At 38.4% G+C, this 22,453-nt stretch overlaps 7 protein-coding genes across 13 annotated transcripts; 6 read left to right on the top strand and 1 right to left on the bottom strand.

Annotated features, from left to right (window-relative positions):
- The first annotated feature begins 96 nt into the window (after window positions 1-96).
- Pdi (Protein disulfide isomerase) lies at window positions 97-4,959 on the top strand. The gene is made up of 4 exons (XM_064120620.1): window positions 97-371; window positions 1,974-3,046; window positions 3,175-3,303; window positions 3,628-4,959. Exons 1-4 carry the CDS (start codon window positions 227-229, stop codon window positions 3,763-3,765), a joined length of 1,485 nt encoding a protein of 494 aa, XP_063976690.1. The 5' UTR covers window positions 97-226; the 3' UTR covers window positions 3,766-4,959.
- Window positions 4,505-8,654, bottom strand: LOC135162333 (uncharacterized). Of its 4 annotated transcripts, none has more exons than XR_010298934.1 (4): window positions 8,640-8,654; window positions 8,133-8,469; window positions 7,864-7,974; window positions 4,505-7,782 (listed from the first exon to the last, which is right to left on the bottom strand). XR_010298934.1 is itself a non-coding variant. In XM_064120682.1 (3 exons), exons 1-3 carry the CDS (start codon window positions 8,286-8,288, stop codon window positions 7,693-7,695), a joined length of 357 nt encoding a protein of 118 aa, XP_063976752.1. In that variant the 3' UTR covers window positions 4,505-7,692. The 4 variants fall into 4 exon arrangements, 2 of the variants coding, with proteins under 2 accessions (XP_063976752.1, XP_063976753.1); XR_010298935.1 differs by having other exon boundaries at window positions 8,133-8,465; XM_064120682.1 differs by lacking the exon at window positions 8,640-8,654 and having other exon boundaries at window positions 8,133-8,288.
- On the top strand, window positions 5,109-7,375 carry LOC135162310 (uncharacterized). Its single transcript, XM_064120627.1, has 3 exons — window positions 5,109-5,442; window positions 5,654-6,328; window positions 6,434-7,375. The coding sequence occupies exons 1-3, from the start codon at window positions 5,290-5,292 to the stop codon at window positions 6,965-6,967; spliced, it is 1,362 nt and encodes a 453-aa protein (XP_063976697.1). The 5' UTR covers window positions 5,109-5,289; the 3' UTR covers window positions 6,968-7,375.
- LOC135162301 (dynein axonemal intermediate chain 2) lies at window positions 8,619-12,156 on the top strand. Of its 4 annotated transcripts, none has more exons than XM_064120601.1 (9): window positions 8,619-8,757; window positions 9,018-9,211; window positions 9,416-9,577; window positions 9,698-9,956; window positions 10,018-10,431; window positions 10,626-10,818; window positions 11,142-11,424; window positions 11,656-11,856; window positions 11,948-12,156. In XM_064120601.1, exons 1-9 carry the CDS (start codon window positions 8,688-8,690, stop codon window positions 12,041-12,043), a joined length of 1,872 nt encoding a protein of 623 aa, XP_063976671.1. In that variant the 5' UTR covers window positions 8,619-8,687; the 3' UTR covers window positions 12,044-12,156. The 4 variants fall into 4 exon arrangements, with proteins under 4 accessions (XP_063976671.1, XP_063976672.1, XP_063976674.1 ...); XM_064120602.1 differs by having other exon boundaries at window positions 8,621-8,757; window positions 8,925-9,211; XM_064120603.1 differs by lacking the exon at window positions 8,619-8,757 and adding an exon at window positions 8,798-8,933.
- Window positions 12,157-13,047: 891 nt separating this feature from the next.
- Window positions 13,048-14,511, top strand: LOC135162319 (leucine-rich repeat-containing protein 15-like). The gene has a single exon (XM_064120651.1). It carries the CDS (start codon window positions 13,174-13,176, stop codon window positions 14,218-14,220), a length of 1,047 nt encoding a protein of 348 aa, XP_063976721.1. The 5' UTR covers window positions 13,048-13,173; the 3' UTR covers window positions 14,221-14,511.
- A 154-nt stretch (window positions 14,512-14,665) lies between these two features.
- LOC135162286 (jouberin-like) lies at window positions 14,666-20,588 on the top strand. Its single transcript, XM_064120553.1, has 4 exons — window positions 14,666-17,028; window positions 17,095-19,914; window positions 20,087-20,175; window positions 20,540-20,588. Exons 1-2 carry the CDS (start codon window positions 15,073-15,075, stop codon window positions 19,105-19,107), a joined length of 3,969 nt encoding a protein of 1,322 aa, XP_063976623.1. The 5' UTR covers window positions 14,666-15,072; the 3' UTR covers window positions 19,108-19,914; window positions 20,087-20,175; window positions 20,540-20,588.
- On the top strand, window positions 19,872-21,991 carry LOC135162253 (protein disulfide-isomerase TMX3-like). The gene is made up of 4 exons (XM_064120492.1): window positions 19,872-19,914; window positions 20,087-20,175; window positions 20,540-20,703; window positions 21,016-21,991. The coding sequence occupies exons 1-4, from the start codon at window positions 19,872-19,874 to the stop codon at window positions 21,989-21,991; spliced, it is 1,272 nt and encodes a 423-aa protein (XP_063976562.1).
- The last annotated feature ends 462 nt before the right edge of the window (window positions 21,992-22,453 follow it).

Raw genomic sequence — 22,453 nt, 5'->3', positions numbered from 1 at the left:
CGTATTGCCTCGTTGTCGTCATTTCGTTCGTTTCACCGTGTTGCCCCCCTCGGCTGGAGCATTTTTCTCCTACGCTTCGTCCCTCGTTGTTCCATTAAGAGTCTCGACGTGGTTCGTGCAGCTCCAAAATTCAATCCAGACGTCGACTACAGTGGAACAACTCGAATTCATAAGTTTCAGTTAAATTTTACATTCGATTAAATTTGTCAATTGAAGAACAGCAACAATGAGAGTCACCGGGGCTTTCGTATTGTTGTGCTGTTTAGCACTGTCGTTCGCCGATATTGAGACGGAGGATGAGGTCCTCGTCCTGGGAAAAGACAACTTCGATGAGGCATTGAAAGCTCATCAGTACATTCTCGTTGAATTTTGTAAGTATTGACATTGATTGTCGGTGAAATTATTGTCTTGATAAAGCTCCCTCTTTCCCTTTGGCACAAGCCGGCTGATGTTACTTGACATACGGCACAGAGTAGATCTAAAGAGAATAGATTGTGAGGGTACAGACAACGGGACAACTCGAGATGTGACTTTACACGTCATCATGATTCGGATGAAACTCGGTGCAGATTAGGTTGTATTTCAAGGCAGTTCATTCTCTCGTAACGGTATATTCGGTATTGTTGAGGGTACTTCGGGATAAGAAGGTTCTGGTCTCATTTTAGTTTGCTGGGAGTCGATAGTTTTCTGTTGTATCAGGGGAGCAGGCTGGCCGGGATCGGGCGCACCTGTGGAACACTTGTGTCATTTATTCAACTTTTATTGGCTTTTGAGGTTGACGATTAGATGATGATTAAAATTGAATAAATTATGTAACTGAGAGGGGGTGATGAGACACCATGGATGGATTCCATATGGCCGATCTTCTTGATGTACAAGGAAATGGAGAAAATGCTTTGGAGTAGGAGGAAATGATTGTCTTTTTCGGATTTTGTTGAAAAATTGTTAATTAATGTTTGAGGATTTAGGCTGATGCCCTGTGTTTTTAAGTAAAAAATGTTAGTTACGACCTTCGCAAAACTTTGGAAATTTATCACATTCTCGATTTCGCAATTGAGGATTATAAAAAACATCATCAGCAGATTTTTTTATCTCTATTAATCTCCGAAATATTCTAAAAAACAGTTTCGCTACTGAATTTAATTTTGGTTAATTTAACTCGTAACTTTTTTGTTATCAAAAAATTATCCTCGTTTCATGAGGGTATCAAATTTATCGACAAAAATTTTCTTTCCAAGGAGACGTTAGATTGCTCTTGAGAATTTTCAAATTATAGGTTCCCGATATAAGTAATAAATGTACGTATCAAAAAACATTATTTGTCTCAGTGCTGTAGATACCGAAAATGTTATCACTCGGGTTATGTATTTTTTCAACTTATATAACGACGGAGAATTACCGGAAACCTCCATATTTTTGTTAAATAATCCTTCGGGTACAGACGAACAATGTTTTGACAAATGGTGCGAACCTGATCCAACTAAGTGGGTTAATTATTTGTAAAGATGTTGTGGCTATCCCTTGAATATATGCAACATTTATGTGGCATTGATAACACCTCGTGATAACAACAATGTTATGAAAAAAATATGCGAACAAATTATCTGACAAACAAATGTTTCCTAAAATAAAGCGGCTTTCGTTCTCTCCTATGAAAATTCTCATGGACAATATTGAAAATTCTGTGTAATGGATTGTCCACACTTTCCAGCCTTTGAAATTCTTTCGACAAAATCATGAAACTGAAACTGGGGAAACATCTGTCCCTAGAAAAATTCTCTAATGTCAATCATGAGTTGTGCAAATCTTCTTAAATAATTCATACACTTTTCCCCTTAAAAAACATATGATTAGTTGATTGTGGTGCACCTAAACAGTCCTCAACTGGACTCTCTCACTGTCGAATAATCTTCTAGTCAAAATTCAGATGAAAAATCTGGAAACTGTCATTACCTGCCCATCGCTGTTTTTAGATGCCCCATGGTGCGGTCACTGCAAAGCCCTCGCTCCAGAGTACGCCAAGGCTGCTAAAAAGCTGAAAGAGCAAGGCTCAGAGATTAAGCTTGCCAAGGTTGATGCCACCGTTGAATCCGAGCTCGCTGAGAAAGTGGGAGTACGTGGTTATCCCACCCTCAAGTTTTACAGGAATGGTTCCATGATCGAGTACGTCGGTGGCCGTCAAGCCGACGATATCATTAGCTGGGTAACAAAGAAGATCGGACCAGCAGCCAAGGATTTGGCCTCAGCTGATGAAATTAAACAATTCATCGACGATAACAATGTCGGAATCGTTGGCTTCTTCAAAGATCAGGAGTCCGAGAAGGCGAAAATCTTCATGGATGTCGCTAATGCTGTTGACGCTCATATCTTTGCTAGTGTGTCCGATGAGGCTCTTTTCGGTGAGTACAACGCTGAAGATGGAACCATCATCCTTTTCAAGAAATTCGATGAGCCTCGCGCTGTCTTCGAGGGTGAATTGACCGCTGACGAACTCAAGAGATTCATAACAATCGAATCCCTTCCCATCATTGTCGACTTCAACCAGGACACAGCTCAGCATATCTTCGGTGGTGACATCAAGAGCCATCTTCTTTTCTTCATCAGTAAAGAGGCTGGACATTACGACGAGTACATTGATAAAATCAAGGGAGTTGCCAAGCAATTCAAGAAAGACATTCTATTCGTTACCATCAATGTTGATGACAATGATCACGGCAGGATTCTCGAATTCTTCGGATTGAAGAAGGACGAGGTACCTGACATGAGAATCATCAATCTCGAACAGGATATCACCAAATACAGGCCGGAAAAGACTGAAATTAATGCTGAAAATTGTCTCGAATTCGTCAAGGCTTTTGTCGATGGTAAACTCAAGAGACATCTGCTCACTCAGGAACTTCCTGACGATTGGGACCAGGAGAATGTCAAAGTACTTGTTGGCACCAATTTCGTTGATGTTGCTATGGATAAGAGCAAAAAAGTTCTCGTCGAATTTTACGCTCCATGGTGCGGCCACTGCAAGCAGCTCATTCCAATTTATGAAGAGGTAAATTTCTAAAGAAATTACGGATACCAAAAAAATTAAATCTTCATTTTTTGAGATAAAGATGAGAAAATATTTGTTCAACGAGACACATTTCGAGATAAGAAAGTCATGATTATTATTGTTTGCAGCTCGCTGAGAAATACAAGAACAGTGAGGATGTTGTCATTGCCAAGATGGACGCCACTGCTAATGAACTTGAGGAAGTCAAGGTCAACAGTTTCCCAACGATTTACTTGTACAAGAAAGACACTAATGAGGTAAACATCATTGATGAAAGTATTAATTTGATTGATATTCCGAGGTTTCTATGTTGTTTTCAATTATATATTAATATTTTATTATATAGCAGTGTTGGAGAATCAAACTGATTCTCATCGTCATTTCTAATTGAAAAAATAGTTGATGAAAAAATCAATTCTGCTTGAACTGCATCAGTAAAAAAGATTTTGACGGTTTCATTCTGCCCCACTCTCCCTCTCTTTCTCTCTTGGGAAATAAAAGAGAGTTTTTGAACATTTTCTTCGGACTCAGCCATTAAAGAGAATATTTATGATACCCTAAAACCATCTCATTATTTGCAGGCCGTGGAATACAGTGGTGAAAGAACAGTAGAGGGTCTCAGCAAATTCATCGAATCAGATGGTACTTATGGTCAATCCGCCAAGGAAACCCAAGAAGAGGATGAGGACGACGATGTGCCAAGGAAGGATGAACTTTAAATCATCAAATGCACAAAGAATGCAAAATAAAAAATTAACACAAAGCGTCATACTAATATTCGCGGCCCACACCCTTTCGCTTCTCAAATTGACAATCGACCCCGTCTAGACCTCATTCCCGTTCCATCAGTGCCGCATTCATCTTCACAGGTCTCGTAAACCTTCGAGAAATTGAGAGATAATCTCAATGGATCCAATGATATTCTTCCCGGGGAGAACTTGGTGTCCATTCAGACTCATTTCAGCAATTCCAAGTGCTGGAATGAAAGCCATCCTCGGTCAAGTAGAGTCGGATCTAGTTTTTATAATGATTTCATCCATTTTTTTCTCTTCAATCTGTAAGTTCTTAGTTTCAATTGATATATCTCACTGTTCGTAGTTGAATTATTTTAAAAATAACGCTGGGTATAATTCCAGATTGTTTATTACCTTCATAATGAATCTTCTGAATAAAGTGAGGGCATTTCTGGGATTTTTAAAATATTACCAAGTGTAGTAGGGAAACGGTGAGACTTGCAATAACGGAATTATCTCCTTTCAAATTATTATTTGCGAATGGGTTGGAAAATTTTTCGAAATCCGTTTGTTTAATTAATCATCCAGATATAAAATGACTTGTCACGAACTACGCTGATTTGTTGAATACCTCCAGGATTATTCTGGTAATTGGTGATTGTAGAGAAAATCATTCCTATTTGAGATTCACGATTAAGAACAGGTGCCCTTTTTATTCGTTGAATATTGGAATCGTCCTCATCAATTATTTTCATGTTCTAATATGCCGGGAAACTTCGAGTGCTGCACCATGCAGCAATCGAGTGATTGACCAATCTCGGTTTTGAAACATGAATCAATGAATACGAGGGCAATAAAAAAAATTAATAGATGCAAGGGTTTACCGTTTGGAATGTTTCACCACATTCATCAAAAGTTTGAGGCAATTTTTATTTTTATAAAGCAAGAAAATAATTATATACAGGTTTCCTTATTTTAAGTAATGCATCTGTCAATTCCCTAGCCACAATCATTCCACCATGAAGAGAAGTGATTCCCAAATATTTTATATATCTTCATGATGCAAAATTGAGAACTGAAAGAAATAAAAAAAAATGGAATTTTGATATTAAATCCAATGTATATGAGGAACAATGGTTGTTATGTGAGAATTTAACTGTATTAAATAATGTGAATTGCTTTCTGGTGTTTATTTTGACTGATTAATATTCTCGTGGAAGACTTGTCGTGGAAGCAACACCGGTGAAGAGTCGAATTATGAAAAGATACACAAGAAGAAATGGATTTTAAGAAAAAATTCTACCACTAAGTCTTTATAACATATTCTTCATAATATATAAGATATTTAATCTTGATTTTGTATCATTTTTATCATCAATGAAAGGTCAACGTTTTCGATAAAGAATTTCTGCATTTGTTATTTCTTTTCCAATGGTTAATTATGGCTTTTCTTCGTGACAGGGATTGAAGGGAGAAGAAGAAGGCAAACGAGAAAATTTATCGTTATTGATGCAGTTTGTGGATTTTACTCTGTCATCAACTGAAAATGTCCGGAGAATTTTGCAGGCAGACTGTGATGGAGCGAATTTCGTTCTTCGTCCTTGGATTGTAGAGACTTTGGTGACTCGCCAAGTTGATGGGGATTGTTGCACTTGTGCTCCAGTAAGTCTCGATAAATTATGTTGATTTTAGGGTCATACATTAGGGTCACGGACAACTAATGTATAATATCAAGAATCTCATTGCATGTTCTAAGAAATTCCCTAAATTTTTGCACTCAAATTTTTGGAGGGATTAATCTGCCATCAACAACTAGTTCAAAATTCATTAGAATAGTTCTCACAAAATATCATTGGCCTCATCTCGGGGATAGATTCCAGACGCAGAGTCACAAGCACAAGAAATTGCCACAGGAATCAAAACGGCATTGGCTCAGGCCCAAAAATTTAGAGAATCCATATCTTTGAAAAATGCAGAAGCCAAACGAAAAAATTCGAAACCCACTCTGCAGAATATTTACGCACCACATCAACCTAAATCCAAAGCTAAAACAACAGTCAAAGAGCAGGAGAACCGAAATCATGCGAAAGTTAACATGATTGATAAATCAGAGAAGTCGAAGCCGAAGAATTTCATCGCTGCAAACAAAATGAGTGTCAGAATGATGAGCCAAAATAATTCGAAATCCACCAATGATTTGAGGAATGCAGGGAATAGCAAAACTAGTCTAAGGGCTAAATGTAGATATCCATCAGTCACCGAATTACATAATCTTATAAAAAAAATTTCACTGGAGTCATCCAACAGCGCTTCGTCACCTTCCTTGGTGCCCCTTGCCAATAATTGTCCAGTCCACGGTGATAATTCTTCAGGGCTGTTTACCGAGCGAAAACGAGTTACTATAGACCTCGTCGAGGCTTTAAATCGGTTCGGAGTTCCGGAGGAGTTGCTTAAACCATTGAAAATTTATCATTCTTATGTGAATAAACAAAATGACGAGAAGAAGAGGGATGGAGTGAAGACATTTTTGGATGATTTGAATTCATTCGTAAGTCAATTACGATTTTCAGATTATTGGGCTTATGCATTAAAATTACTGTATCTCTTCTATGTTGTCCAATCATTGAGATGAGCTGTTAACATTTTTTTTCAGCATCACAATCAATCACAGACTTCTGGTTCGAATAATCACGTTAGGCTTATCAAAGGTTTTGGAGAATTATATCGGGATCTGCACGAAACTCCGGAGAATTCTGCATTGCACAAGAAGAAATATTTTGAGTTGGATAATTTGAGTAAAATATCGAAAGTAAAAAAATATGATGTACTGAAAACTCGAAGGTCAACTGCCAATGGGTTCAAGTACGGGTACTCTGTCGCTAAGGGATGGTTACAGAATGGAATATGGAATCAAACTAGCTACAAGTATTTTCTGATGTTCACTGAGCCATTAACCATTCAATATTCCGACAAGAACGAGTTACTGTCTTTGTTCGTGATGATCCAACGACTTCAACAGACACTTTATCAAAAGGATTTAAATGACTTGATAATTAATAGTGTGATACCTTTCATGAAGACCTTGGATCCATCATCTGAGGAATATTTATATTTATATAAGATGATTTTCTCGATTGCCCACGTACTTAATCCTCAACTTCCGGTTCTTGTAAAAACAGAAGATTAACCCATGGGAAAATGCTTCAATGGATAATGGATAATTACTATTTGGTCCTCCCAATTAGTAGAAATATTCAGACTAAACAGGCGATTTTTAAATTGTTCTTCTGAATGAATAGTTTTACTTTACCTACTATTTTCATGAGACATTAACCATCTCCTCTACTTGTCATGAACTAAATAGCGTAATTTGATCCCATTCCATTGGTGATTTCTCAAAAAGGAAAAAGAAATCAACAGGTAGATATTTACGAAACTTCCATTTTCCCATTTCTTTCAAACAATTTTTAATATAAGCATATGAATTACACATGTATAGAAAAGAAGTGTAATAAAAATATATCTGCATGTACTGAATCGAGGTTAGATTGTTGTATTGTTTTTTGTGCTAAAATAAGAGTAATAATTGGATGGACTTTTGTGTTAGTCATTACCTCTACTTTTTATATTTTCCCTCACACCCCACAAGCAAACGATTAGTGCCATCGAAGTGATCAAGTTGGAAGTGAATTTTTGCCTTAATTTTTCTAGATTTGTTATATATAAATAGATTTGTTCTGGTATTTTTACTAGAACTGTGATAGAATATTTCTCTTCACATAGATACATTCCACAGACATTAACAGGTGGAGTTAATAAAAAATAGGATTGGGTGAGAGGAATTAAACAACTTTGCCCCTAAATAATTCCTTCAGCCGCAGTTCTGCGAATAAGTAACGAAAAAATAGTCTTTCACCACATTTCAATTGCTGCTCGATTTTTCTTTTTTGCGTAATGTATGAGAACACGTTCTAATCCAACTTCGCTGTGTCCACCCCATCTCTGAAGGTATATTATAAAAATAGAAATATTATTTACTGAAAGCCGAAATATTTTCATTACGAATATATTGTATTTATTTACTCTGACAGCTTTGGCAACATCGTACCCATACTCCTCCAGTCTTGCAGCAGCTTCCTCTGCGTCTACGTTCTTGTTTTTCATAATGTACTGGATATCCAGCTCTCTAAATGCCTGCGTGATGAGCCCACGCAGTACAATTCCAATAAAATTAAAATTATGAATTTTCAATTCGAAAAGGAATTGTTTTAAAAATTGATTTTTCATGCAATGGTACAGGTGTTTGTACTGACTTCAGTCGAACATCTTTAACAATTCTGTAACTTCCAAACCTTAGCTTTGAATTGCTTCCTGGCAAGACGCTCCTCTCGGTCTCGAGTTAAATCACTCTGAATCGCACTCAATTTCTCGACTATCTGTTTATTCTGTTGCACTATTTGCTTATTCATTTCGACTAACTGAAGCAATGCTGCTGCAATTTCCTCCATTATAAGATGGCTGAAGTGATGAATCTGATTTTAATTTTCGTTGTAAAAAACGATCCCCTATTAGAATACAGTCTGCTGATCAACTATCACCGTCGAACGCGGTTAGCCTTCTGTTCCTTTTGGATAACTATTATGTCACGTGGACAATGACGCGTAGTTGAGCGTCAATATGCATTCCTGGCTGCAACAGAGGCGTAACCGTTTGCCAGATAATTATCAATTATTTTTTCTTGAACAAAGAATACGAAGTGAATGAATGAGTAAACAGTTATGGAATTGCAACCAGTCGCAGTGTTGTTGGATAATCATTTCAAAGTTGCAAAAATGCAAAGTACATTTATTAAAACGTACTTTGATCCAAATAATCGCAGATAATTCTGCAACTCCTAGTGTGCCGACATGCGCAGTCTGTCCAGACCTTTTGGCGCCTCGAATCTTATCGAGTTTCGAATAAATATTGCAACCGAAGGTATTCAAGAGCTTCATTCAGATCAGCAATTTTTTCCATACAACATTTCACTTTTTAATTTTTGTTCAAAGTATTTCTCTTCTTGTTGTTCTTTCCTGCGAACAATTGTGTTTGCATATTTATTTGTCACTCTGAGGAGTTATGCAGAAGGATTATTTGTTGAACAGTTGCCACTGGTATCGATATTGATTTAACGACTCCATCATGTCTGTTTACATTTGAAATTCCATCAGTACAACATACAGTAAAATAAATTTCAGAAAAAATTGTTAAAATGGATATTGAGTATGTTTACACCAAACATCGTTTGCAATTTGGTAAATGGTGTAATTTTTCTGAACATGATAAGATTGAGGTGGATATAAAGAGTGAACCGAGTTTTATGAAAGATTATATAAGACTTGATCCTGTGACACAGGAGACACAGTTCAGTAGGAAATTTGCTGCACACGAGGTATTCCATCGAATTTTTGTGTTTTTCTAATGTAATTTCTATATTCCACATCAATTAGTTGTTAATGAGAAGTTGAATCGTTGATAAAATGATGTTCTCTGATCTTTCAATAGAAAATAAGTTGTCTCACCTATTTACCCAATCAGATTTTTTTCGGAATATTGTTTCGTATATGATTAATTGAATTATTGTCTCATGAATTAGGTCAATACGACTACTGCTACATTCAAAGAATCCGGACAGCATCATATTGAAGGTGGATGGCCTAAGGACATCAATATGCATGATCTAGAGCAAACAGTTCGTTATCGACGAAAGGTCGAGAAAGATGAACTTTACATCCACACAATGTTGCAATTACTTCCAGTAATTACCATCAGATTCGCCAGTTTAAATACGTAGCCGTCTGCATGAAAACTTTTTCCTTGAATTTTGATTTCATGATATTTGATAGCCTTTTAATATAATTGGAATGATCATTTTAAGCCCATGGAGCACACAATTCTTCAAAATAACGCGTGTAACATCTATGAGCAGTACTTCCAAGACGAGGAGGTGGCACCCCTCATACAAAGAACGTTCTCCAGAACTGTCAATGTTTACCGAGACATTGTGCCATTGAAGAGGCCAATTACCCATCTTTCATGGTCACCAGATCAGGGCAATCGATTGGCAGTTAGTTATTGTGATACCGAGTTTAAAAAATCAAAGATTTTTAGTTGTAATTCATACATTTGGGATATTGGTGAGAGCCTTGTTCTACTCGATTTTGAAATCATTATCAACAATTATCATTGCCATTTCAGATAATCCAAATACTCCGTTCTTGACCCTAAAACCCTCGTTCCCAATAGTTACAATGGATTACAGTCCAAAGGACAGTAATATCTTGGTGAGTGGCCTGATGTCAGGACAAGTAGCGAGTTGGGATATCAGAAGAGGAACTGAACCCGTGGAGATGAGCCTTGTAGAGAATAGTCACAGGGATCCATGTGATAAAGCCCTCTGGATTAATTCTAAAACTGGAACTGAATTTTTCAGTGCCTCTAGGGACGGTCAAATCAAGTGGTGGGACACCAGGAAGCTTCAAGCACCAATAGAATCACTAGTAATTGATCTAGTGAAGCCTGAGGAACAAAATATTGATCGTGCCACAGGAATTTCAGCTCTGCAGTTCGAATCATCTATTGGAACTCGCTTCATGTGTGGCCTAGAAAATGGTGACATTTTAATTTCATCAAATCCCGAACTAATTTTATTCCTCTTGTCCTCATCAGAATCATTTGATAATTTTTACCTTGAAATTAATGCTCTTCATTCAATTATCGAATTGGTTAATTCAAATAGAGTAATTATTCGTATTCAGCAGTTATTCGTGAGGTTTTCTGTTATTTTTCTCTTTTGGACCCTGAAGGAATGGTGATCTCAGGTAACAGAAAGGGAAAAACACCAGGAGAAAAAATGGCAACGAGATTTAGAGCACAATACGGCCCGGTAATTAGTGTAGAGAGAAATCCAACGTTTGTTAAAAATTTTCTGAGTGTTGGAGACTGGACTGCTCGTGTATGGTCTGAGGATTGTCGGGAAGCCTGTATCGCCTGGACACCGTAATTATTCATCCAAAAACTATATATTTTCTTCTATTAAAGAACAGAACAAGAGTTAATAAATAATTAAAAATATGGAATCTAAATCCAGTTCTCTGGTTCTTCATGCACTGAAAAATGAGACGTTCTTTCAATTAATTAATTCACTTGTTGCATTAAACAAGCGATGAGTAAAGTACAATCCAATCTCTACTCTTTCGCAAATATTGAGGGTGGAATTTTCTCCGTATTTTCCCAGTTTTATTGTTCACTGTTACTGTCATGTTCATTGAATTTGGTCTCTAATGTTGAAAAATTAGGAATAAAAGCAAATTTCGTTGAAGGGGACATCGAGAGATGCTGACCAATGGCGTCTGGAGCCCCACTCGCTTTTCAGTATTTTATCTTACGAAAATGGATGGCACCCTAGACGTTTGGGATCTACTGGTGCAGCAGGATGCTCCAGCATTGAGTATAAAAGTCTGCGACGAGGCCCTAACGTGCATAAAACCTCATGAACACGGCCACTTGGCCGCGGTCGCTGGAAAAAATGGAACTACGTATTTATTAGAATTTTCCGAAGCTCTTACTGTTAATGGGAAAAACGACAAGGTGCTTCTTACTGCGGTAATTACTCTATTCAGAATTTTAACAACCGAGAGATTTAATCAATTAATAATTTAATTAACAAATCGAGGAAATGGATGTGGTGTCCACACGTCCAGTTAATTATGAGCCTACGGTCAATCGCTTCGAAATTTATCGAAATTTTTTCTCGATATTTTTTAATTAACTGAAGTTTTATTCAACTTCTTCCTTTGGAACCTGTCAATTGTTCCATGAATATGGATTTTTTAGCTTCTAGACAGAGAAACTCGACGCGAAAAAGTGATAGAAGCGAAGAATCGCGAAATTCGCTTGAAAATGCGAGCAACTCGAGTTGACGTTGATGGAGATGGACCGGACGGTAGATCCAGGCGAGAATCTGAGCGAGTTCCAAAGCCAACAGATCCATTGATAAAACAATGCGAACAAGAATACGAATCCGCAATTGAAGCCGTAAGTTTTCAAGAGTTATTCCCGAATTTATCTCCTTCGCAAAACCTTCTCCGCATAATTACTAATTTATTTACGCAATTGTTGATCTCAGGAAATAACGAGACAAGCAGTAATCGACGAAAATGAAGTGAACAATAATCATCTGCAGAATGGTATCACTCCGTCCACTGTAACAAATGGAGTTTAATTACCTGAAACTTTAGGCGGATCGCCAACATTAACTTTTGGGACACTCAGTATATGACACAAATGATGCGAATTTTATCGTTTTTATTGGTAATCATTAGTGTGGTAATGAGATATTAATGCCTTATTTTTCTATCTGGCCGATCTGAAAAGTCAATCGTGTCTCTAAAATCCGAGTGTTATCACTATCAGTCTTAGGTACTTTATTACTATTATTTTTTCCCTTGACAAATGCCTGTCATTCAGAGCTGAATAGCGTGAAGGATTTGGGTCTCAAAATACAAATCATTCCCCCACGAGGTGGACCCCCTCACATACACGCGGGGTGGTAGAACTTTGTATTTTGACATTGCAGACCAGTTTGCACAGTTTCCAAGCAAAATTAACGAATCGAAAAATGAGGGACGATTGCAAAGCTTCCGTCCGGGTCCAAAAAAAAATTAATGGCAAAATGATTGATTCGAATTACAATTAATTATCCTCTTTCCATCTCATTACCAGGTACATTAACCTTTGATTTTTGTTTGCTTATTAAACAATATTTACTGGAAAGCATGAAAATCTTTCGGTGTAAATCAAGTCGAGTGACATCATAATTGTCAACAGACAAAGCAGAGCCTCATTTTTATTTTTCAAGTAAATAATCATAAGAGTCTTTGTAGCATAGAAAATACCACTGCGCTATTTTAAAAAAATATCATGGTGATAAACGACTAAGGTTCTTCCACCAATGAAATTTCGACGAGTATTAGGTTCGTAATGTAACGGCCTGCTGCATTCCAGATATGACTTATTGCTATCAAACTTTTTATGCGAAAGTACGTACACAGGAAGTCATTCCTTAAAACCTCTGGTGATCGCTAAATATGTTTATAATATCTGTATTCAATAACTATTCCTCCACCTAATGACCGAACAATATGTGCCCAATGGCCTCGATGTCGTGTCGATAAGTGCCAATCGTCACAGCTGAGAATCGTTGGCTCCAAACATATATAAAGCGACCATCCTAATCACTTCATGTTCAGTAAAAATCGAGCTCCAATATTGGCCAGGTAGCAGGTGTCGAAGAGTCAAAAACAATAAGTTGCAGCCGTGATTTCCAAGCAGCCCAGGTAGGACTCTCCTAAAATGGACAAGCACATACTGATCACGATTACCATTGTTGCATCGATCTCCTCAATCCTTGCCAATGAGGGAAATGATTGCAAGTGGAATCGTTATAAAGAATTCCAAGTTTGCAACGGGGTCTTAACAGCCGTCAGGCCAAGAAGATCACATCTCGAATTGGATGTCCGCGAGTTCTCCAGCATAGCTCCAAACGCATTTCAAGGAGTGGAGATCTCTCGGCTTGAATTATTGGGAGATCGGAAGGGGCCGCGTTGCACACCAAAGATCTTTGAATTGCAGCTGGAAGGGTTTGAGACCTTATCGAAAATAACGGACCTTGAGCTGGACTGTCTGGAGTTTCCAGTGGGCCATAATCCATTCAGGAGTTTCAAAGAGCTTCAACGGTTGGTATTGGAAAGAATTGATTTTAAAAAACTCAGCGCTGAATTTTTCACTGATTTTCCAAAGCTCAATCATCTTGGTTTGTATTACTCCAACATTACCACTATTTCTGAGGATACGCTTTCCAAAATACCTGAAAAACTTTCAACGTTGGTGATATTAAGTGGCTTTAGGGAAATAAAATTAAAAGCTTTTAGAAGATTTACGAATTTACAACGACTGCATGTAACCCATGGAAATTTAGCCAGCATATCAGCTGACATGTTTGATGGCCTTCATCAGTTGCGAACCCTGGATTTGCAAGGAAATTCTATCGAAGAATTGGCACCTGCGACATTCCAAGGACTTCCCAATTTAGTCAGACTCGTGTTGTCTGATAACAAAATAGATAAATTGACCGCTGGAGTCTTTGATAATCTTCACAATCTCGAGGAGTTGAGCCTTATCTCCAACGGAATAAGTATCATCCCCACTCAGATTTTTGAGGGCTCCTCCAAACTTCGTTTCTTTAATGTGCAGTTCAATAGAATAAGGGAGATTGAACCTACCGCATTTTCGGGTCTACGTCTGGCCAAGCTCGATATGACAGGAAATCCAATGAAAATTATAGCAAAGAATAAATTTGTCGGACTTCAAGATGCCCGGATTATATTCTCAAAAGAATGAATCATCGAAATTGTATCATAAGCGATGCCTATAAACCATCCATAAATTCTGGAAACGCCTGCAATGTCGTAATAAGATTATCATGACTCGGGTATAAAGGCTTTTATTTCTTTCGGTGTAAAAAGTAAAAATAATAAAATGTGTGATTTCATTCAGCACTCAATGTAATTTGACATCGACTAGTCACAATACATGTTACATTTGCAAGTACTGCAAATATTTGCAAATACAAATACAATTCATGTTACATAAAATTCTGGAATATTATTAAACTCTCAGTAAAATCCGAAATTTGATGGTTTTTTAACTCCTACATCCCCTTCAGTCCCACTGACTTGAAAATTAAGGGTCAATTTTTTATGAAACTGTAGAACGGGTGGTAAAATAAACCCTATCGGTACAGAAATTCTTACTCTACCGTCGCACTTTTTTCCACCAAGAGAGGAACTTTATGATGATATATGGATTTTTACTAATTTTGTGACCATCGAAGTGAGGAAATGCGGACTAGGGATTTTATAGAATGAAAGATATTTTTCATCCAAAATTTTTCTCCGTTTCAAAATACAAAATTTATAAAATAAAGAAACTTCACATCTGATGTTTTACTGGAATAGAAAGCCTGGATGTCATGGAAATATCGATCGACGTTGTCATGCAGTGAGGCTACCGTAGGCCAAAGGTGGTGAGCACCTGACAGTATCGGTCGCACTAGCAACGTTAATGCACGCAGTACCTAAACCCTGACTCATGTATAAACTCCTCAAAGAATCCAATGAAACTTGAAGTGAAAATAAAATCTGAAGTCGAAATATACTAAGAACTGTCCCTTCTTTATCGTTCTTTCTGATAATGCTGCGTAAATCTCGTAATCCCAGTGAAGAAGATGAAGAGGTGACCCGGCGAGGTAAGCTCGGTGAATTCAGCAACAAAGTGGAACGAATGTTTCGTGCAGCTTTTAAAAAAGACTCGAACGTTCCTAGTCAATCAAAACAATCACAAAAGTCAATCGACTCAGACATTGAAGAGGCCTCAAATCTGAAGTCGGTATTATCCCCAACGAGAAAAACTTCAAAATCCGTCGAGAGGAGTCAGGCTGTAGACAGTTCTGACATCTCAGATTTTGACACAGGCTCTCGAACAAATCTCGTGAGAATCGACAAAATATCGAAACTGAGTGACGAGAAAATCGTCAAAGAAGAGGAAAAGTCCAAATCAACGACACGAAGACTTCGTAAATTGAAAAGATCTGAACATGTCCATTCGAACGAATTGGAATCGAATTCAATGGACGTAGTTGCAGATATTCACTGTGAAAACCCTAACAAAAATGCGAAAGATAATCTAAATAGGGTTGAAGAAGACACAATTGAGAGTTTATCAGAGCCCGAACTCAATAAAACACCCCTTAAAGGAGATTTGAAAATGCACGAAGAGTCTGCGTTTGACAATTCAGTGGATTCAGTGAGAAAACAAAGGAAACGATGGTCTAAAGAAGCTAGTGTCATTAAGTTACCTTCAAGAACTTCGTTCTCATCCACATCAGCGCGAAGCAGTCCTTGGAGATCGTTACAAGATGAAGACACAGTGGTACCAGTCCCAGCTGCTAGAATAAACAAAATAATTAGTTTACAAGGGGAAGACTCTGATGCAGGTCTTGACAATGCTGCATTTGAATCTGATAACAACGATCATCAAGTCTTGAGGATCGAAACTAGTTATGGAGTCGCAGAGGAAACGAAAATTGAGATGACGTCGGTGGAAAATATTACAGATTCATTAGACTCGTCCCCACAGATTGTAAAATCAGAAATCGAAGAATTTGGAAAATTCACAAAAACCCATCGAAAATTATCTGTGCAGTCTAAGGATTCAAAAATTGGAGAGACTATTCATCAATTGCCGAAGAGAGTCAAATCATTTGTATCGGAAAATCCGTCAGTCGATCACTCTGAAGACAGTCTTTCGTCTAAAATACACAAGAAAAAAGCAAAATCGAAGACAAGAATGAGACATGAGAGGCGTGACAACAGCTCTTCAAGATCTTATGATTCTGGCGAGTACAATCAGACTGGTGATTCTGAGCTTTCATCACCAGATGTGCCAGCCCTGAGAAAACCTCGTAGAAGAGCAAAGAGACAAACAGCAGGGGAAGAAGTTTCTTCAGAAGGTACAGAGAGAAGTCCAAAAATTGAAAAAGTAAAACAAAAGAGAAGGTCCCTCTCCACGTCTCGAGATTCTGAAGATACAGTGCTTTCAAATAACAAACAATCCTCTAAAAAATCTAAGAAGCCAAGGAAGAAACCGGAAAGAAGAGAAGTGAAATTTATTTCCGTGAGAATTCACAAAGCTGATATGTTGGAGGCTGATTATGTCACACGACATCCGATGGTAATCGTTCACATTGTAAAGGCTAACACTGGAGATTATTTGAAGCTAGAAGGACCAGAAATAAGTGGAGGTCATTTCCTCCAGCCTTTGATCACTGGAACCTTTGATTTCAAGGAGAACAAATCAATGGTGCCTTATTGGGATGAAGAACTGATATTCGAACTGGATTCCGAGACTCTATTGGGGACTGAAAAGGATCAAGTACTAATTTTATTTGAGGTGGTTGATTTGCTGAGTTTCGCTGAAGCCAGTCAAAGCTATGAGCAATTTGGAGCAGAGAATTGCTGGTACAAAATCGCCTGGGCCTTTTTGAAACCCGTGGGACGTGATGGAAGATGCCATCTGGATAAACAAGTTAGGCTCCAGTTGTACAAACCGAAGAGATTGATGCGGAAGAGTATCAGACACAAGTGCGAGGTAAATAACTGAGGATTCGTGTGAAAAATTGTGTGACTACTAATCTTTTTCCCTAATTTTCCTCAGGCTTTCAGTTGGTGGAAATCTGGAGCTCGTGACAAATATTCCAGCTCCCTTTACACTACGATAACATCCGTTCCACCGCCCAAACTCGAACCAGTCTTCTACGGACACATCCCGGTCAACGATCTGCCATCACCTCCCTTTCCTCAAAAGTCTGCTAACACTCCGGAGCCCATCTACCTCCCAAAATGGAGTCGCTTAGCTGCTCAATCCTGCAAAATTCCTAACGACCTCTACTTTCAAACTGAAGTAGCCGAAAATGGAAGCTTCCACGCTCTCTTCAGCACCACCGGAATGTATCTGGCTTCTGTCGTCTCCGAAGAGTACGATTACCCCATCATCATCCACAAAGTCGACGAACTGAAGGTCTTCATCAAGTTCACTGGTCACAAAAGCTTCGTTTACTCCTTAGACTGGTCTCCCAACGATGATTACCTCCTCTCCGTCTCATCCGACCAGACTGCCAGAGTCTGGGATGTCAAGAACCGACTCATCAATCATATCTTCATGCTTCCTCATCCTTCCTACATTTACTCCGGAAAATTTCATCCTTCTTTGCACCTTCAGACGATTGTAACCGGCTGTTACGACCATGTTGTCCGAGTCTGGGGCACATCCTCCTCATCGTACGAACTCTTGCAAGAACTTGAGGGACACGAAGGCTTCATCAACTCCATATGCTTTCAAAAAAATGGCACCATGTTGACTGCTGATAGCGTTGGAGTGATCATTCATTGGTCAGTCCGGAAAAGTCGGAAAAAAGTGAATAAAGACTGGAGCATCTTCAGAAAGATCAAGATCAGAGAAGTTGAGGGAGTGCCTATCAACACAATTGTACTTCATCCCTTGGGTTCCCGTTTGTTGGTACATTCCAGGAATAATGGATTGAGAATGTTGGATCTAGCTACTGGCGTTGTACTGCACAAGTATGAAGGGCTGAAGAACCTCAGAATCCAAATAACTGCGAGAATATCACCGTGTGGTGGCCTATTGTTGTGTGGAGGTGAGGATGGAGTTCTGAATATCTGGAGTGTTGAATCTGGGAAGAAAGTTGCTGTTTATCACACTCAGCCGAAGAATCTGCCGGTGACTTCTGTAGATTATCATCCTTATGATCATGTGCTTGTTTACACGACTTTTGGTGCGCCATCCGGTGCTGTTGTTCTGAGGTTTGATAAGACTGCTAGTGGTGATGGAGTGTGCTTGAAGATGTTGAATGAGGAGGGTGAATTGTCTGTTACATCTGGATCAGTTAACGGAAATAAATTGAATTCTGGTAGGAGGTTTTCAGGGGAGACTTTGAGATCGCAGAAGAATTTTCCAATGAGAGCAGAAGGTGTGGGAAATGTGAGGAGATCGAGTAATGGGAGTCGTGAGGATTTGAGAAAGAGATTGAAAATATTTAATGAAACTGAGGGAGAATTGAAGACCAGAAGTGCTAATAGATTGACAAATATCATAGCAAAGATTGATAGAATTTTGTCAAACAGCTCCAAGTCTAATTATGATGTTGAAGCGAATAGGTTAGAGGTTCCTGTGGAGGACGTTCCTATGAGGACAATACCCTACGTTCCTCCTCTATTCTCGACATTTGACGATCATTCTAGCGAGTCCAAGTCGACTGATGTATTCGAGATGATGAGCTTCGATAGGAAAAACTATGAAAAATGTAGATCGAAGAGTGCCAGGGTAGAAACTACGTTCAAAGCTTCTGAGGAGGAGGTGGGGAGGGCACTTTCGGATGGCATTGTCAACTCCAGGGGAAGGACCAGAGAACCTTGGAGAACTGAAAATCGTGAGATTAATAAAGAAAGGTGGCAGGAGGACCGAAGAGAGAGTAGTGGAGGGAGTGGAGGAACTTATGTAGTTGACATTGATGAAAATCAAGAGGAGATGCGAGGGGAGAGCGAGAATTCTGTAAGGAGTGATGCCACTTTTGTTGTAGAGAATGAGAGGATTAAACCACCGGTGCCTAAGCCTCGAAGAAAATCCGGCCTGACTCATGATATTCGTTGAATCGAATTTATAATATAGTAAACTGAATATATTGTACACTGACAGATGAAAAAAATTTTTTTTTTAATAAAAAAACGTAACAAAAATATTCGGGAACCCTTATACCTACACCATATTTATCAGTAGACACCCCAAGATTTGTATGTGGCACCCTCTCCCCTCTGGGGTGAGGTACTAGGATGTTCCTGGTGTCAGTTGACTCCCCAGAACTGAGCCTCTAGTCAAAGATTGGCTTTCCTTTTTCGGCACAAGTCCATGGACCTGGCTGCGATATTTAAATAAAAAAACAAATTTTGGAAACATTCAATTTTGAAGAATTCCACGCTACGTGGGATGATTTTGAACCGAAGTCTCGGATTAGGGGTGCACTATTAACTCAGTGACTTTCTCAGTTGAAAATACCGAAAGTATCATTTCCTGAATTGATAAATAAATGAGTTGATATTAAAAAATATTAAATGTTAGTATTCTCTACATTATCCTGCGTTGATAAAAGTAAAATAATTAGAAAGCTGCCAAATTTGTAACGGGAGGGTTGTTTACCCCCTCTGCAATGGCGTCCACCCCTCATAAGGGAAGTCTGGACTAAGTGGGGACTGGTACATGTGCATTGCAGTGCGATTGACAGTTTAGACTCTCAAAAAATTATTATGACGGGACCGACGATAAATAGTTCCATGTTAGGAGTATTTTCAACTGTTTGATTAGCACTCTTGCATAATTAATAAAATTAGGGCAATTTTTGTGGCATGAAAATATATAAAATGATATCAATTCATCAAATTGTGTCTCTCAGCTACTTTTGCGGTAAGTATATAATGATACAACTGCATCTCAAATTTTTCTGTTCATTTGTGATAGAAATTACCCATTGATAATCTCCAGTAAAATACCATTTAGATTATCTCCATTTCATCATTAAAATTAATACTGATGCTGTAGTTGCAAATTGTTATTCACATTATTAATACTATTGCAGGATTTTTATCTAGTCAGGCAGCCTCTGAGGTGGTTGAACTCAATGACAAGTTCCTCGATACTTACAAAGAAGGACGATGGCTTGTAATGGTAATCAATGCTACATTATAATTGAGGAGAGCAAAATGAAACAGTCAAAAAATGCCCCTTTTTACCCAATTGGGTCGGTTTACTTTCGGGGGGGGGGGATCAGGCTTCAATCGTGATTCGTAATATTGCGTTGGAGGGTGATCAGCGTTTTATCTAGGGAAGAAAATTTTATAGCACCCGAGAATGAATTTTTTGCTGATAAGAAATTCCCTGCAAAGTTGATATAACTTCTGTTGCAAATTTATCTTCTCCGATATTGAATTACATCAGATAGTAGTTTTTCGACTGTTCTATTTTACCCCATTATGCCATATATAATCGTCAATTATAATTGGAAAAATTTATGAAATAATTTGTTCAACAGATTTGCGCACCTTGGGACACTCAATGCCAACAATTGGAGCCAATCTGGGCCGATATCTCGCAGGATCTCGAGGCGGTGTCCATGAACGTTGGACGTCTTGATGGCACGAAATTTACCAGTGTGTCTGAATACTTTGGCGTCCAAACATATCCTACTATATTATTGTAAATAGCACAAGTTACTACATATTTGGAAAATAGTACAATCATTCTTTCAAGGATTTTTGAAAAAATCCAATACTATTGAGATGAAAATTCTTGGAATTTCTGGAAAATATTCATAGAAAATCAGGCCACTTTTCTCGTGTTAACATGAGAGTTTTTCTCCGAAATTTGTCTCTCCATATGTTCTGTGAGAATTTTAGATATGAAACAGACCTTGCACAGCTCTTGCAATACCACAACAAACATAAATATTTTGTCGAACAATTTCAAATTAGCTTAAACATTTAAGTTCCTTTTTATTTCACTTTGCAGTACGAAAGGCGACAAAACGACTATTTACACCGGCGACCAGACTCACGAGGAATTGGTTAAATTCGCACTCCGTGTGAACGGTCCCCTGGTGCAAGAGATTACAAAAGCCAGCAATTTCGATAAGATTAAAAATTTTTTAGACTTATACTTCCTATATATCGGTGAAAGATCAGGAGATCTCTGGGATGTCTACGAGAGAATAGCCGAGGACTTCCAGCCGTTCGTCTTTTTCTATCAAGCTCATCCTGCAATGGTGGAGAGCCACGCACCAAAGGAGAAAGTTCCTGCAATCCTCGTCTATAAGGAGAATGAATATTACGGATTCACAGGGAACAATGAGACTGACTTAGAAAAGCTCTACTCTGCATTGCACACTTGGGTGAACGAAGAACGTTTCCTTACGTTTCCACAAGTGACACGAGGCAATATACAGCAATTATCCCGAATAAATAAGTACTTAGCCATGGCAGTGATAGATGAAAATGCCTCCGTCGCTGCAGCTCCAGCCCTATCGAGGTTTCGTGAGAATTTTGAATCTATAATAAAGGAGAAACGAGATAAATATCACAATCACTTCCAATTTTGTTGGATCGCAAAATCCGAACTACTGCACAGTATTGTCGTACTGGAAGTGCCAATGCCCAGTTTAATCGTCGTAAATACCAGCTCATCCCTTTATCACGCACCAGAGGATGATCTTGAGACTTTAACTCCTCAGGCAATCGAAACTTTTCTGGAGCACATCATGAACAACACGGCCCCCAAGATCGGGGGCGAGGGTTTGGTTACAGAAATCTACAGATACTACTTGATAATTAAAAGGAGTATCATCAATCTGTGGAAAGAAAGTCCTCTACTGCTGTTCGCTCACTTAGCATGCCCGACTCTACTTTTCTTATATTCTTGTGGTATATCCTGCTGTGCCTGTCCCCTTCACTTCGATGACGATGACGAGGAGGAAGATGAGTCCGAATGAAGTGTTTAGGATGGAGAATAAGTTAGAGCAATTCCAACAAATATGTTTGTACCTGATGTGGATAAAGAGTTGAGTGACAACGTGAGACGTAAACATCTAGCCCTCGATAATTGTACCAATAAAGTGAAGCGATTTTTCAATCTCCACCATTACGATTGGCTCTGTTTGAGTTAGTTCTAAGTAGTCTGAGTGTACCATTGATCCTCATGCCAGTCTATTGCCCATGACAGGCCATTTAATTTATTTCCCACTTTTCACAGATGTCGAACTTTTACAATCATATCACCTTATATTTTATTTGCTTTTTTTGAAAGCATTGAAAATATGTTTCTTCAACTTCAACTCTTTAATTTTACTTGAATATGACTCAGAGCAGTTTGAACTGGCGAGATATCATTTTCTTTACAATATGATCGCATGGATGTGGATGTTTAGGTGTCTCTTGATATATGTTCATCCAAA

This window comes from Diachasmimorpha longicaudata, chromosome 5, assembly GCF_034640455.1.
Source record: "Diachasmimorpha longicaudata isolate KC_UGA_2023 chromosome 5, iyDiaLong2, whole genome shotgun sequence".
NCBI lineage: Eukaryota > Metazoa > Arthropoda > Insecta > Hymenoptera > Braconidae > Diachasmimorpha > Diachasmimorpha longicaudata.
This window is presented reverse-complemented; position numbering and strand designations above follow the sequence as displayed.

Bases quoted from the DNA above. Each gene is read 5' to 3' on its own strand.
- Pdi (XM_064120620.1), top strand. From the start codon at position 227: ATGAGAGTCACCGGGGCTTTCGTATTGTTGTGCTGTTTAGCACTGTCG. The intron at 3,047-3,174 runs GTAAATTTCTAA...TATTGTTTGCAG, and splicing joins TCATTCCAATTTATGAAGAG to CTCGCTGAGAAATACAAGAA. The intron at 3,304-3,627 runs GTAAACATCATT...CATTATTTGCAG, and splicing joins ACAAGAAAGACACTAATGAG to GCCGTGGAATACAGTGGTGA.
- LOC135162310 (XM_064120627.1), top strand. From the start codon at position 5,290: ATGCAGTTTGTGGATTTTACTCTGTCATCAACTGAAAATGTCCGGAGA. The intron at 5,443-5,653 runs GTAAGTCTCGAT...TCTCGGGGATAG, and splicing joins ATTGTTGCACTTGTGCTCCA to ATTCCAGACGCAGAGTCACA. The intron at 6,329-6,433 runs GTAAGTCAATTA...ATTTTTTTTCAG, and splicing joins TGGATGATTTGAATTCATTC to CATCACAATCAATCACAGAC.
- LOC135162333 (XM_064120682.1), bottom strand. From the start codon at position 8,288: ATGGAGGAAATTGCAGCAGCATTGCTTCAGTTAGTCGAAATGAATAAG. The intron at 7,975-8,132 runs GTTTGGAAGTTA...CTCATCACGCAG, and splicing joins GGAAGCAATTCAAAGCTAAG to GCATTTAGAGAGCTGGATAT. The intron at 7,783-7,863 runs GTAAATAAATAC...ATATACCTTCAG, and splicing joins ATGTTGCCAAAGCTGTCAGA to AGATGGGGTGGACACAGCGA.
- LOC135162301 (XM_064120601.1), top strand. From the start codon at position 8,688: ATGCGCAGTCTGTCCAGACCTTTTGGCGCCTCGAATCTTATCGAGTTT. The intron at 8,758-9,017 runs GTATTCAAGAGC...AATAAATTTCAG, and splicing joins AATAAATATTGCAACCGAAG to AAAAAATTGTTAAAATGGAT. The intron at 9,578-9,697 runs GTAATTACCATC...GATCATTTTAAG, and splicing joins CAATGTTGCAATTACTTCCA to CCCATGGAGCACACAATTCT.
- LOC135162319 (XM_064120651.1), top strand. From the start codon at position 13,174: ATGGACAAGCACATACTGATCACGATTACCATTGTTGCATCGATCTCC.
- LOC135162286 (XM_064120553.1), top strand. From the start codon at position 15,073: ATGCTGCGTAAATCTCGTAATCCCAGTGAAGAAGATGAAGAGGTGACC. The intron at 17,029-17,094 runs GTAAATAACTGA...AATTTTCCTCAG, and splicing joins GTATCAGACACAAGTGCGAG to GCTTTCAGTTGGTGGAAATC.
- LOC135162253 (XM_064120492.1), top strand. From the start codon at position 19,872: ATGATATCAATTCATCAAATTGTGTCTCTCAGCTACTTTTGCG. The intron at 19,915-20,086 runs GTAAGTATATAA...ATACTATTGCAG, and splicing joins GTCTCTCAGCTACTTTTGCG to GATTTTTATCTAGTCAGGCA. The intron at 20,704-21,015 runs GTAAATAGCACA...TTCACTTTGCAG, and splicing joins ACATATCCTACTATATTATT to TACGAAAGGCGACAAAACGA.